Genomic DNA, 14,987 nt, shown 5'->3' with positions numbered 1-14,987 from the left:
ATCATTTATTTACATGGTTGCATCTTTCAGTGATGTACTGTGCAAAGATCAGAAGTTGCCAACTAGTGTATTAGGCAACTTTTGATCTTTGAACAGTAGATATCTTTAAAATGAACATTAAATGTCCTACCTCTGATAGATTTGCTAATTTATGGCACTTGGGTCTAGAAATATCCACAGATATCATTTATTTACATGGTTGCATCTTTCAGTGATGTACTGTGCAAAGATCAGAAGTTGTCAATTAGTGTATTTGGCAACTCTTGATCTTTGAACAATAGATTTCTTTAAAATAATATCAAAAACATGTTTTAAGAATACTAAATATTAAATAATAAATAAATTCTCCTGTCAAAAGTTGATTAGAAAAAAATTCATGAATACTAAATAAAAATTCTAGATTCATTGGTTAATAAACTAGCTTTCGTCCCAAGTGTTTGCTCTGAATAGTGGATTCTAATTTAGGAGTGAATATAAAAAAAGGAAACTGAAGCTAGTTAACGAATGAATTTGAAATTTGCATTCTTTACACTTGAATAAAGTTTGCTGGACTCTGTTTATCTCAAAACCGGGTTTTTCTGGCAGGAACTGGCACCAATAAATTACATATTTGATTCTGATACGTATTTTCGCTTATATAATAGTTACAGTTTGTATAGTCTGTTCTGTAGTGACTTAGTATTAGGCCAAATCTAATCTAATCTATCAAAAGTAGTCAAAGTTAATATAATCATTGGTCATAATTGCGTCATTAATCATTAATCACGAAACCATTACATGTTTGATTAGGAACCAATGCGACGTTAATAATGATTTTCAATCTATTCCTTTGTTTATGTATGTATTCATTAAATAATTGACTGGACTAATTAATTATGGAATGATTCATTTGCTTTCAGTGCAATTCTCATTTCAAACTTTCATCTGACAAAACTAAACCCAATATAATTAATATCAATATTATATCTGTGAAATCTTCAGCTTTGAGCGACGCCATTTTGGTCTAGTTTTAAAGAGAATTAACTTTAAAATTGTCTTCTATATTATTTTAATTTAGATAATTTAGATATATTTAGATAATAGATTAATTTAGATAATTTAATATTTTTTAGTCATTACAAATAATTTTTTTAGACATCATTCTAGTGAATTTTCTATGTTAGACATCTTTAAATGTTTTCAATTTGCATAAATTTCTACATAACTCCAGTATTTGTTTTCTTGTTTTTTTTTGGATCTTAATTCCCAAATTTTACTCTCTAATTTGCAATTTCACATATTGAAAAATTCCATAATCGTTCTCAAAGCACACCTTTGTTTTTCTGACAATATTTCATTCAAATGCGCAATATTATTATATTCGAACTTATTGATAAGATTTTATCTATAAATTTACATTTACATATATATGTTCAGTGTGTTGATTTCTCTTAATTTCTCTGATAAAACTTTTACTCATCGTCTGGCTACCATAAAAAATTTTCCTATCTTTGAGGTTAGGTTATAACCTGATCCAGTTCCTAAAATCGCCCTGTATAGCATTACGCACTAGATAAGTGAGATATAATACGCGATATACAGATAGTAGAAACGATAATCGTGATCCTATTTTAAGCGAGATTCCCAAGATAGAATTCTTCGACCATTTTCTTTAGTAACGAAAATTTATCTGAACGCTTCGACGTCGACGGAAGCTTCGATTCCGCCATTGCACGTGTTTATTCCGTCCATTTAATTTCCATTTCCAATAAATATTCTTTACAACGTCCATCATTATCGAAAAATAAAAATAAATTTAAAAATCTGTGTAAACATCAATTCTAATCTAATTCTATCTAATTAAAGTATTAGATAAGACAGTTCTCAAGTTAATTCCCTTAAAAACTAGACCAAAATGGCGTCGCCATTTTATAACCTCTATCATTACCCAAAAAAATAAATTTAAAAATCTATGTTAATTTAATAAAATTATTTTGGAAAGTGTGTCTTGATTTAAATATCAATTCTAATCAATCACTATACTGGAACCTATTTAATTAAAATATCTAAATTTAATTCTCTTAAAAATGAAACCAAAATGGCGTCGCACGAAGCGGAGAATTTCACAGATTTTTCGTCGCTATTTTTCTCTATGATGGACGGTCGTTGACAAAATTTTTTATTCTCCATTTTCTTTTCGCCATATTTTCCGCTGGAACGATTAAGTGACTCGCGTTCTCCTTCTCCCTGCAATCGATATTTTTCATTTTGTCCGCCGTTGGGCTATTTACTCGGGGCTTTCCGCTCTGTAAATAACCAGGGGGCGGATAACTTCTTATTAATTTGCAATCCCGTGGACGAGGTACACTTTTAATCGCAGGGAGGAACGGTCGTCGAGCTCTCCAAACTCCAGATTACTGATAAACTATCGACGATGTTTGTTGTCTCGACGTTTCAGGACAATTGCTGATGACTCGAAGGAGTCGACTATCTAGCATCTGCGATCCCGACGGCGAGATGATACGTAAGCCCCTTCCACGTACCAGAATTCTCTGTATTTACACTTCTCACCGGAAACAGAGACCATTCGTACGTTCACCCAACGAAACACTAAATATTACAGTCATAAAATCTATCAATTCTCGCCAGGAACACGTTCACTGCTTCCATACATGGGCATGCATAGCAAATGTGGCCTTTAAATTATTATAATACACCTACGTTCAATTAAGTACTTTGTACTGAACACAATTCAGTAAATTATTATGTAATTATAGACTAAACTAAACCCAGGCTGAATATATGGAGATACGTAGGAAATGTGACCTTTAAAATATTATAATACTATTACATTTAATTAAGTACTTTGTACTGAACACAATTTGGTAAATTATTATGTAATGATAGGCTAAATTAGATGGAGCTCTGATTTGAGGTACATAGAATTGATGTTGAAAGTTAATGGGGAAAGATTTCATTTATAAACGAGCTTTCAGAACAAAGAATACTCTTGTATCATTTGCTATTACCTAACATCTTACTATTAAAGCTTGTGTGAGTATAGATTTTCACCTAAAATAAAAGATTCATGAATTATCACTAGTTGTAAGTTGATTGAGAATGATTTAACTTATAAAAGAGCTTGGAGACATAATAGAGAATATTCTAATATCATTAGCTACTATCTAACACCTTACTAAAGCTTTGATGAGTATAGATTTCCATCTAAAATAAAAGCTTCTGGAATTGTCACTAGTTTAAAGTTAAAGTCACTAGTTACTGGAGAAAGATATTATTTAGAAAAGAACTTGGAGATGCAATAGAGAATATTCTTGTATCATTTGCTATTACCTAACATCTTACTATTAAAGCTTGTGTGAGTATAGATTTCCATCTAAAATAAAAGATTCATGAATTATCACTAGTTGTAAGTTGATTGAGAATGATTTAACTTATAAAAGAGCTTGGAGACATAATAGAGAATATTCTAATATCATTTGCTACTACCTAACACCTTACTAAAGCTTTGATGAGTGTAGATTTCCATCTAAAATAAAAGCTTCTCCAATTGTCACTAGTTTAAAGTTAAAATCACTAGTTAATGGAGAAAGATATTATTTAGAAAAGAACTTGGAGATGCAATAGAGAATATTCTTGTATCATTTGCTATTACCTAACATCTTACTATTAAAGCTTGTGTGAGTGTAGATTTCCATCTAAAATAAAAGATTCATGAATTATCACTAGTTGTAAGTTGATTGAGAATGATTTAACTTATAAAAGAGCTTGGAGACATAATAGAGAATATTCTAATATCATTAGCTACTACCTAACACCTTACTAAAGCTTTGATGAGTGTAGATTTCCATCTAAAATAAAAGCTTCTGGAATTGTCACTAGTTTAAAGTTAAAGTCACTAGTTAATGGAGAAAGATATTATTTAGAAAAGAACTTGGAGATGCAATAGAGAATATTCTTGTATCATTTGCTATTACCTAACATCTTACTATTAAAGCTTGTGTGAGTGTAGATTTCCATCTAAAATAAAAGATTCATGAATTATCACTAGTTGTAAGTTGATTGAGAATGATTTAACTTATAAAAGAGCTTGGAGACATAATAGAGAATATTCTAATATCATTTGCTACTACCTAACACCTTACTAAAGCTTTGATGAGTGTAGATTTCCATCTAAAATAAAAGCTTCTCCAATTGTCACTAGTTTAAAGTTAAAATCACTAGTTAATGGAGAAAGATATTATTTAGAAAAGAACTTGGAGATGCAATAGAGAATATTCTTGTATCATTTGCTATTACCTGACATCTCACTATTAAAGCTTGTGTGAGTATAGATTTTCACCTAAAATAAAAGCTTCTCAAATTGTCATTAGTTGGAAGTTAATGGAGAAAGATATTACTTAAAAAAGAGCTTGGAGATACAATAGAGAATATTAATTAAAGCTTGTATGAGTATACAGGGTGTTCTACCACCCCTGGGAAAAATTATAATAGGAGATTACTGGAAGCCAAAATGAAACGAAATTCAAGAATATTAAAAAATTTTAAATCATGATGAAAAAATTATTTTTGGTTGCGGGGGTTAATTACAATCATTTTTGGCCATTAGACATACCCTCGAAATCCTGCCCACTTTCGAGAAAAAAATTCGGGTAGGTGCTGAAATTTTTGGCGAAAAAAAAATTTGTGAAGTAGTTCTGGAAAAATTATTTTTAGCTGCGAGGGTCAATTACAATCATATTTGATGAATAGATATACCCCCGAAATCCTACCCAGTTTCGAGAAAAAAATTCCTGACCGAAAATCTAATGTGAAGCCAGAAATGCACCCCTGAAATTTCTTGCGACTCTTCAAAATGTCATAACTTCTGAACGGATTGGGGGATTTTAATGTTTCAAACGGCAAACAACGCGTATTTTGGTGAAGAATATGTAAAATCTCAAAAATATTCAAAAAGTTGATCCTTAACCCCGTAAACTGAGGGAGACCCCGTAAAAATCCTCCAATTTTCAAACGGCCATAACTCCTACAATAGTGAATGGATTTGATTGAAATTTTTTTCTGAAGTAGAGTTCATGGGTACCTACAAAAAAGTATTAGACAACTTTTCTGTACAACATCAAACAAATTTATTAAAAATCAATAACGAATTTTTAAGAAGAATCGACGGGGGAGTGTCCCTTAATTTTTTGACGAGAAAAAAAAAAAATTAGAAATCGTTCTAAAAAAATTATTTTCGGTTACAGGGGTCAATTATAATCATATTTAGTGAATACACATACCCTCGAAATCCTACGCATTTTTGAGAAAAAAATTCGAGAATGTATGAAATTTTTCGACAAAATTAAAAAAATTATTTTCAGTTGCGAGGGTCAATTACAACCAGTTTTGGTCATTAGACATACCCCCGAAATCCTGCGCATTTTCGAAAAAAAAATTCAATACGACCAGAACTTTAAACGTTAATAACTTTTTAACGAAGCCTCCATCAACAAACTGGTATTCTTGACTTTCGTCCTATTTTGGCCTCTAGAATCTTCCATTACAATTTTTCCCAAGGTTGGCCGAACACCCTGTATATTTCCATCTAAAATAACAGCTTTTCCAATTGTCACTAGTTTAAAATTAAAGTCACTAGATAATAGAGAAAGATATTATTTAGAAAAGAACTTGAAGATACAATAGAGAACATTCTAATATCATTTGCTACTACCTAACACCTTACTATTAAAGCTTTTATGAGTACAGATTTCCATCTAAAATAAAAGCTTCCTTTTCCAGAAGCTAAACAGTGAACGTGTTAAATCTCTGAAACGGTTCGTCGATCGAATCGATGCAGGCACATTACCGATGATGTCACGCCGATCGGTTAATTAGATTCGCGGCACGGCTGGATATTTAATTGATGATACACCGGTATGATCTCGTGACGCGCGTTCCGTCGACGATCAATATTTATCGAGCGGGATCGCTTTGCGTACGACTGGTCGCAAACGTCGCATTAACTCGTTTATCAACGTTATTACACGAGGAGAGTCGGCGTTTGTTAGCGCGACTGAAAGTTACGTAACAATCAAATTGCATAATCGTGCACTATGTTTTTCCCGCCGACAGAAACCCCTCTGCCCCCCTCGCGAAATTATTCAAATACTCCTGCAAGTGAAAATCAGAGGAAAATCGAATGTTACAAAATTATTAGTATTAGCAAATATCTAATGGAAAATAAAATATTGGAGGATCGATAGTGCTTACCTTATCTATGGATTGGTGCTATAAATTATACTCAAACGCAAATCAAGTAATCCTTTCAAATCGTGCGACTCTTATTTGCACTAGATTTTATTTAATTAATTCAGAAAAAGAGGAAATAAATCAACCCGTTATCAAGTGCCCCACATGAACGTTCAGATTATTTTACAAACATTACAATCTAATTGAACCACGTGTGATCTTTTCAATATAAAGCTTGGGCCCTAATAGAGCATGCTATAATTTTTGGGTAGTCATTTTTCAATGATATATCACAACAAAAAAATATTATATTGAATAGTTGTTCCTCCCAGTATTACAAGCATTAAAATTTAATTGAGCATCGTGTAATTTTTAGAACATAAAGTCTAGACCCTAACAGAGGATACTATAATTCTTGAGTACCCATTTTTCAATGATATACTACCATAAAAAATGACCCAGTCTGGAAAAGACTTAGATTTTAGTTGCTGGGATGGCTCATTGGCTCTCAGACATTAACTTTCTGGGTTTATATCGCAACAAAGCGTTTAGAACCGACCTTCGTTCGAAGCGTTTCTCTTATTTCCGACTTGCAGAGTACATCCCCGGCGGTTTGACGTGGAAACCCCCCTCCCGCATCAATGAGTGAGGGAGTTCAAACGCGAAACGCCAGCCTATACGAATGGTCTCGACAAGTATTTTCCGATACACGCGATTCCATGAATCATGCCGCATCACCGGACAGCTTCTTCCGATCAGCCAAGAACAGCAAACAAAAACCGTTTACCGCTTCGCGCGCGTTCTCGTTTTCAGCACACTTTTCGGGACGTCTGCATGCGTCGTCGAAAACCAGTATGGTAAAATTTTAGGTAGTTCCAGCGCCTAAAACATACAATATCGTTCTATAAGCTCCGGGAAATTAAAAATACATGCAACAACAAAGCTACAATTAGTACAGAAATATCGGTAGGTATTTGAAACAGGAGAACGATGACCTCTGGCCCTCCCCTATTTTTATACGGGTATTCCCCATCATGATTCCTGCGAATAATCTGGTTCGAACTCCTTGGGGGCCTATAAAACGATGTACAAGAATTTTAGGTCCCAGAGAACCGCCCAAAATTTAATCATTCTCTCCATCTTGGAACCTACCCTCTGCACTTCAAACTCACCCAAAATACTTTTACAGATGGGATGTTCAAACGTCCCCACGCAACAGGCTTCCAAGCAATTAGAAACATTTCTACGATCACGCTAATTACATTTATAGAACACACGTGCACGCAACCGACGCCTCGTCGACGGCGAACGTCCTGATAGTTGGTGTTCCACGACACGTAATTCACCTCTGTGTTCTCTTCTGCATCGATACTCTTCTAATTTTCTTAATGTGTTCCATGGCGTGGGTGTCCACCGTCTCACAAAACCGACGTCTGATATTACAGTCACACCGCCGGCCCAGAGGGTGCAGTTCATCCTGGGCGAGGAAGTCGGGGACGATGCTCACGAGTCCCATCCACTCTTCTCCGAGATGGAGGAGCTCGTCAGGGATGGCGACGAGATGGAGTGGAAGGAAACAGCCAGGTAATCTCGCCTGCTCGTTACCTTCTATTCGCGAGCGGAGATAACGCTGAGTGCTGCGGATTAATTTCACAGAGACCGTGTCAAAAATTACCTAATAAACTGGACATTGAATTATTCATCGTTTTCTCAGAGACGCATTCAGAAGATTCGTTGACACTTGGTTTAGAATTAAAAAGGTTCTCGTCCTAGGTGCATCTTTTATGAAACATGACATGTTAAATGCTATGTTGATCCTTGGGGGTAGACCTAACCTAAAAAAGAAATATTTTACAATTTATATGATACTAAAAAATATACCTTAATTACCACATTAGTAACGTCAGTATTAACGATATTATTGTTTAATTCTACGAGATGCCATTGGTAATCACTGATAACTTATTGCACAAGACTTTGTTAGACCACGTTGCTCATTGGGCCTTCCCCTTCGACCCCCAGTGCTGCCAACGCAAGCTACCGGAAGTCCCATCACATTTATAAACAGTTGAAATACTATAGGGTTAATTGTAACAGCAGTATTTGTCCCTAGATTTTAGACTAAAATTCCCTAGATGGTTTTTTCCGCTAAAACAGGTTATTTTTCGTTTTTACGAGGGAACATGCTCTCCTGGGCTGTGAGATGAACTTTCCCTTGCGCAATAATTTCCAGATGGATCAAATTCGAGGAGGACGTCGAGGAGGGTGGAAACAGATGGAGCAAACCTCACGTAGCGACCCTCTCCTTGCACTCCCTGTTCGAGCTGAGAAGCCTGCTGCTAAATGGCACCGTGATGCTGGACATGGAGGCGGCGAGCCTGGAACAAATCACCGATCTGGTCCTCGATAACATGATTAATAAGGGCTCGTTGCCAATAGAGTCGCGGGAAAAGGTACATAATGGATTGCCAACCGAAAGTTTCTCGACCGATAAATTTCCTGGCCCCCCTTGCCGACGTGAATCGTTCCGCCCTACTTCCATCAAATTACTATAGTCCAGGGAACGTTTTACTGTTTTGATAAAGTAGAATCTCCCCCAGTCGATTTTTGAATAAAAATTTGATTATTGTACGAACGAAAAAATTTTTTTTTTCAGGTCAGGGAAGCCCTGTTGGTGAGGCATCGACACCAGCACGAGAGACGCAAGGAAAACAACATGTCCAGACTGCCGATCATAAGATCGTTGGCCGAAATCGGACGAAACCACTCATCGTCGAAGAGTAAGTTCGCCAACGCCCACACACACACACCCCGAAATTTCGACGAAGTATATTTAAACACACGATGGAAGGGAATGAAAATATTTACGCGGGCAGTCGAATCGAGGCAAAAAATGGCGACCTCTCGAGCGGAACACACATCCCTAGGGGCGTACAAGTTCAATTAACGATTTATTTCCTTTTGTTTCCGTTTTATCGGCCCCTCCTGTTCCGACGAAGTATTTCATTTATCGTCCCGTTTCGATCCCCGGCTCCCCTTCACTCGTCTGTTTTCAATTTATTTATTTATCGATTTAATTGTTTATTTTCACGTCCAAATGGGGGAATCACCCGGACGCGAACCATGGGAATCACACTAAACGCGTACGAAACGCTCGACATTTTCAGGTTACAACTGTACATGTGGTTTGCATGAGTTGTTGACGTCAGATTTACAGGAGCGTCGCGACGCTGGGGACGCGTATGCGCCCTCGGTAGGTCGCAGCAGCAGCTGCCCGAATTCGAACACGGCTCTGCTCTCGAAAGAAGCGAAAGATCTGAAAGGACCGTACCTTCTGGTTCCAGGTATAATATAGGCCAGGACAGCTGAAAGACAGCCATAATTGCCTCGGGTTACGGTGCTTTCGCAACTTTCTAACCCTACCATAAGTCCAGGATTTCTCAAACTGTCCTCTCGAGGTTCATGGAAGCCCCAAGTAGCCGCCATATTGGTTTTCGAAAGTAGTAAATCGGAAACGAGTGAAGACAATGATTATGCCAGTAACTATTATTAGATGTACTAAGTAGCAACTTGGGTCAATTGATTAAAGTTTGAGAAACCCTGTAACCAAGCTTTGCTCGATTCTAACCCCAAAATTGCAGCTGGGTGAAGCGAAATTAACCTAAATTGGGTACACGCGTGCCAACGTGCACTGTGGATTCGGGTATTCCCGGTGCTTCCTGTTAAAATTCGAATTGACGAATTGACGAGTGTTTCTTGTGTTTCTGTCAGACGAATTCGCCGTTCCCCATGTGGTCGGATTCACGACGTGGTTCGCGATGTGTCAGCTAAAAGGTTAGACAAGGTGGTTGTTGTTATGAATTTTAATCGGTTCTGCACAAAAACTCGGTGTATGTCCTCTGGTTACTTAATTTCGTCAGTCTTTTTGTCTCTGTGTCTTTTTGTGTACATTGTTGCCGGGATAGCGGTCAACCTTTGCTACGAAATCTCAATCTTTTCGATTGCATCGTCTTTTCTCGATGTTTACAGTAGTTGAGCACTGCACACGATCGATCAATCGCAGAATCTGTTTCCCAGTTCAAACTTACTAGATACCAGATTCCAGATTAATTTCTTCCATTTTTGTACAATCTTTCCACCAATCAGAGATCATAGAAATCCAACATGGCGGACTAGTAATTACATTCTTTTGACCCTACTGGTTTTACTTGAGAATCTTTCGAACAAAAGCATACATTTATTAATTTCTTAACCTCCACGACTTATTTAGAATGCAGAAACGATTCTTCATATCATTCGTGGTACAATCCTAACCTTAATTTGCATCATTTTTTACTTGTGTCAAAATATAGCGATTCGCGACCTCTTCTTTAAAAATTTCAACGATTCTCGACCTACAGCAATCTTTTACCGACTATCGATTACCGATTCCGTCGGTACGCTGAGAATTAATGGAAGTTTAATTACACGTAATTCGGGTCATTCGCGCGTCCGACGAATACCGATCGTCACTACTGCGACCTCGATCCGCCAATGATTTTTTTCTGCGTTGTTATTACTTTTTTAACGTTCCCTAAACGCTCTCGATTTTTGGCGACGAAATAGGATTCTTTATCGACTATTGAACGGTCCTTGATGTATCTTTTTTACCATGACACGGTAACGATTTTTCGAACGCACGATCACAAGAACTCATTCCACGCCAAATTGATCGCTGTTTCTGCTCGATGACGCTTTTGATCAAATTAAAGAGTGACATAGTCCATGGAAAATTAGTAGGTCCTTTTGCTGGTTTCGTATTTATTTAAAAAATAGAGGGTGTTAAATTGTTCGAGTTTATAAAATTAGTGTACATAAATTTTTAAATTTATAATTTAATAGATAATACAAATTTTTAAATTTATAATTTAATAGATAATGCAAATTTTTAAATTTTTTAAATTCTCTTTTAGGTTAGAATCGAAATTCTGATTTTAAAAAATGATGAGTAAAGCTTCCTCTAAAGAATTGGATTATTTCCAGGGGGGAAGTTTTATCATTCAAGTCATAACGAGCCCTTAATTGCCGCTAATTTGAATGAAATATAAGGTATCGTGATATCGACGGGTTTCATGGCACTCCCAATGGTGCTATTTAAGTCTTTCAAAGCGTTTTCCTGGCCAAATTTAATTAATATCAGCAATGGATATTCGAGCATTTTATGAGATATTTTAAAATAAATATATTAAATTTAAAAAATGGGAGCAATTACGATCTGGAAAATTAAGATTCAAATAAAAATTAATGTACGTCGGTATTTACAGAATTGTGTAATACGACAAGATGAGAGGCACTCGAGAATGTGCAATGACAAGATCTAAATTCAATATTAATTTTACTAGAATCATTATGCACGAAAAAATCCACAGAAAGAACCTCTACTACTTTACTGTTCCGCGTCTGAAACATAACTGCCCCCTATCGATCGTCGATCGCCGCGGCAGAGCGCTCATCCCCACTCCAGCGCCATGCCCAAAGGCTCTGACGTCAGCCATTTGCATTTCGTTCAGTCTGGACACTCTTAATTATAATTCAGACCGCGTGTTAATTAATTCACATCCAATTTTCGGACAAATATGATGCTCATTATTAATGAGATTTAATTTAACCTTTATTAAGGAAGATAGAACAAAATTTTAATTCAGTTTTATTGTGTAAAATTTATTTTAGAATTTTGACGATTAACGAATATACATAATAGGAAAATTATTATTAAAATTTCGAAACCAGCAAAACGATGACATAAACTCCCACTAATATCGCCCCAGCTACCTCACATTAAAATTTCATCACGATCGATTGGGCGAGCAATGAATAATCGTCGATTCTTTCCAGTACCAATCCACGAGGCATGATCTTAATCTCTGATTGTCTAACACATGCACGTGTCTCGATGTGTACTTGGTAGCATATCATTCGTACTAACTGTCACGTTCTGTAATCAACTAACGTTTGTACTTTCAGCGTAATTTACTAATTATCCTTTTCTCCACGCAGTACTAACGACACTAACGACCCCTGCGTCTCGGTTTAAAGAACCGTGTAGCGTACGAGGGATCCCCCCTGTCCGTTTCGGCTCCTTCCTCTGTAAATAAAGGATCCTGGTGTATGTTTCATGCTCATTTTTAGTGGAGGAATCGAACCCCGCCCCGGCGTTCGGTGGCGCCACGAGCCACGGCAGCGGAGCAACGCTGAACCCTGGTAGCCGCTTCCTTGCCATACCCGGTAATCCCGGTAAACTGCTTTTCTGTGCTTGCCTTATCTTACTTACACTGTCACGACGTCGTAGAATCCCCGTAGCAACGACACGCATTGGTTACAGTCCACCCACGCGGAGGGTGGACGCAACAACGTCCGCGGAGGAATCAAACATCCGGAACACACGCTTCCGGGTGTCTAAGAAATTGGAAAACACTGACAGTCTGAGAAATTACATTTCAACAATACTTGACTTGTTACCATTCCGTCTGTGACGCAACTAGGATATTATTGAGGCAGGAAAAGTAACCTATCGTTTGAGGTTAAAAATGGCGTCGTACTTGGTAGTCAAAACAATTTTTAAAGCTGTAAATTTGGAAAATACTCTGTGACAATCTGAGAAATTGCATTTCAACAATGCTTGACTTGTTACTATAATAGGAATAGATATAATTGAGGCAGGAAAAGTAACCCATCATTTGAGGTTAAAAATGGCGTCATATTTGATGAATAAAAAGTTAATTAATAACTCCTAGACTTGTTTAACTTTCCCCTAAACTTGATGCAATACATTTTACATTCGTGTTTGCAGCTTTACTATACCAAACTTGGCACTTCCATAAAGAATGGAGATTTGTTTTCATGAGTCTTTTAAAAATTCTAACCTCAATCTAGCTATTGAGATGAATTAATCTTGCTTAATTAGGGAAATGGCGTGTGTTCCGGACAGATGACGATAAAAAAAGCGTTTCTCCGCGAACGTTGGATCCGAAGGGTCGCGAGTTGCTCGAATCTTGATCCGACCGAACGCCTCTCGCGACGAGAAACCCGACTCGGTCGCTGAAAATAACACGTGTATCGACAAACGATTATCGAGAGACACGGAAAACAAAATCCGTGCTGCGAGCTCTCCAGCACCCCGTGGCCAATCTATCGGAAAGGCTCACCGCATTTGCTACCCTTGCGAAGGGTTGAGCGACGCGCTCTTGACATTTAATAGCGAGTCTAACTGCGTTTTAGCGCGGATTACAGCTTTTTCTCTTAGTTTGCCTCAACTGGTTAGCATACACGGTGCTTCAGAAACAGATAACCTCAATATTCTACATATTTTAAGGTTAGAAAAGGTCGCAACATAGCAACTAGCTTTTATCACAAAATTGAGACTGAAATCCACCTCTAAGGGGAGACTAAACTAGTAGAAGCATTGATTAGTGACTAATGTTGCGATGAGAATGCTTCTGAAACACAGTTTAGTAGTCTAACTGCATTTTAGTGCAGATTACAGGTCTTTCCCCTATTTTGCCTCAACTGGTTAGCATATATTCTATATATTTTAAGGTTACAAAGGTCCTAGCATAGCAACTAGCTTTTATCACAAAATTGAGACTGAAATCCACCTCTAAGGGGAGACTAAACTAGTAGAAGCATTGATTAGTGACTAATGTTGCGATGAGAATGCTTCTGAAACACAGTTTAGTAGTCTAACTGCATTTTAGTGCAGATTACAGGTCTTTCCCCTATTTTGCCTCAACTGGTTAGCATATATTCTATATATTTTAAGGTTACAAAGGTCCTAGCATAGCAACTAGCTTTTATCACAAAATTGAGACTGAAATCCACCTCTAAGGGGAGACTAAACTAGTAGAAGCATTGATTAGTGACTAATGTTGAGATGAGAATGCTTCTGAAACACAGTTTAATAGTCTAACTGCGTTTTAGCCCAGATTACAGGTTTTTCTCCTAGTTTGCCTCAACTGGTTAGCATATACCTTAAAGTTAAAGAAGGTCCTAACATAGCAACTAGCTTCTATCTCAAAATTGAGAACAAAATCCACCCCCAAGAGATGAAACTAATAAAAGAATTGATTAGTGACCATTGTTGAGATGAGAAAGCTTCTGAAACACAGTTTACATTAGGAAACCCATTGGTTCGTTCAACGAGGGAGGCAGAAAATTAACTTTTCCACTAAAAAGAAGCACCGGAGTTATGTTTAACCGTGGCCCGCGTCGCATTTAAGAGGATCGGGGTTAGTAAGTCTTCCCAGTAGTCCCGCGAAATCCCCTGTATCGGATTCCTGCAACTCGGGAGACTTTCGTCACGCGAATCTGGGTCACGACTATCCGACCAATGGTCCTGAACTGGCGGCGATGATCGAGGGCGAGCTTCGTTCCCTCGGTCATGGTGGCCCCGCGCGACTTCTCGTTGCGACCTAGCCTCGAAAAGACGCAGTAGGCGGTAAGCTAGACCTCTTTCAGGCCAGGAGCCAGCCACCAACGGGATGGATCGCAGCCCCAGCAGCGTGTCAATTAGCAGGAATCACAGCTCGTCCGCTTTGGAGAACGGAGACGTGAATCACAGGGTAACTAAACCCTGCAATTACATAAATCCCCCTAGCTGACCGTACGTTTCTCTATAAAACCCCATACTACATGAGATTTGCTCATGAGGACACATCTAGCTCTGAAGATTCAACTGTAGAATTTTGAGTAATATAAATTTCTAATTTGACTCCTTTAACTGC

The 14,987-nt window shown here is 37.4% G+C and overlaps 1 protein-coding gene across 9 annotated transcripts in view; it reads left to right on the top strand.

The window, feature by feature from the left end:
* The window catches only part of LOC122399821 (sodium bicarbonate cotransporter 3), a 56,881-nt gene that overhangs the window by 32,153 nt on the left and 9,741 nt on the right, over positions 1-14,987 (top strand). For 6 of the 9 annotated variants that reach the window (XR_006259294.1, XM_043400809.1, XM_043400802.1 and 3 more), the window contains 5 exons: positions 7,674-7,812; positions 8,462-8,681; positions 8,885-9,008; positions 9,396-9,572; positions 14,722-14,825. Coding sequence is in view for 8 of the 9 variants with exons in the window: in XM_043400802.1 (XP_043256737.1) it covers positions 7,674-7,812; positions 8,462-8,681; positions 8,885-9,008; positions 9,396-9,572; positions 14,722-14,825 (764 nt within the window). In the remaining variant the exon portion in view is untranslated. Of the gene's footprint in view, positions 1-7,673; positions 7,813-8,461; positions 8,682-8,884; positions 9,009-9,395; positions 9,573-9,999; positions 10,063-12,396; positions 12,502-14,721; positions 14,826-14,987 lie in introns of all 9 variants that reach the window. The other 3 variants (XM_043400805.1, XM_043400807.1, XM_043400804.1) reach the window with 3 other exon arrangements.

This window comes from Colletes gigas, unplaced genomic scaffold, assembly GCF_013123115.1.
Source record: "Colletes gigas isolate AHSC1104 unplaced genomic scaffold, ASM1312311v1 Colletes_gigas_Sc00015, whole genome shotgun sequence".
NCBI classification, from domain to species: domain Eukaryota; kingdom Metazoa; phylum Arthropoda; class Insecta; order Hymenoptera; family Colletidae; genus Colletes; species Colletes gigas.
Note: the sequence above shows the minus strand (reverse complement) of the source record. Positions and strands in the feature narration are given on the sequence as shown.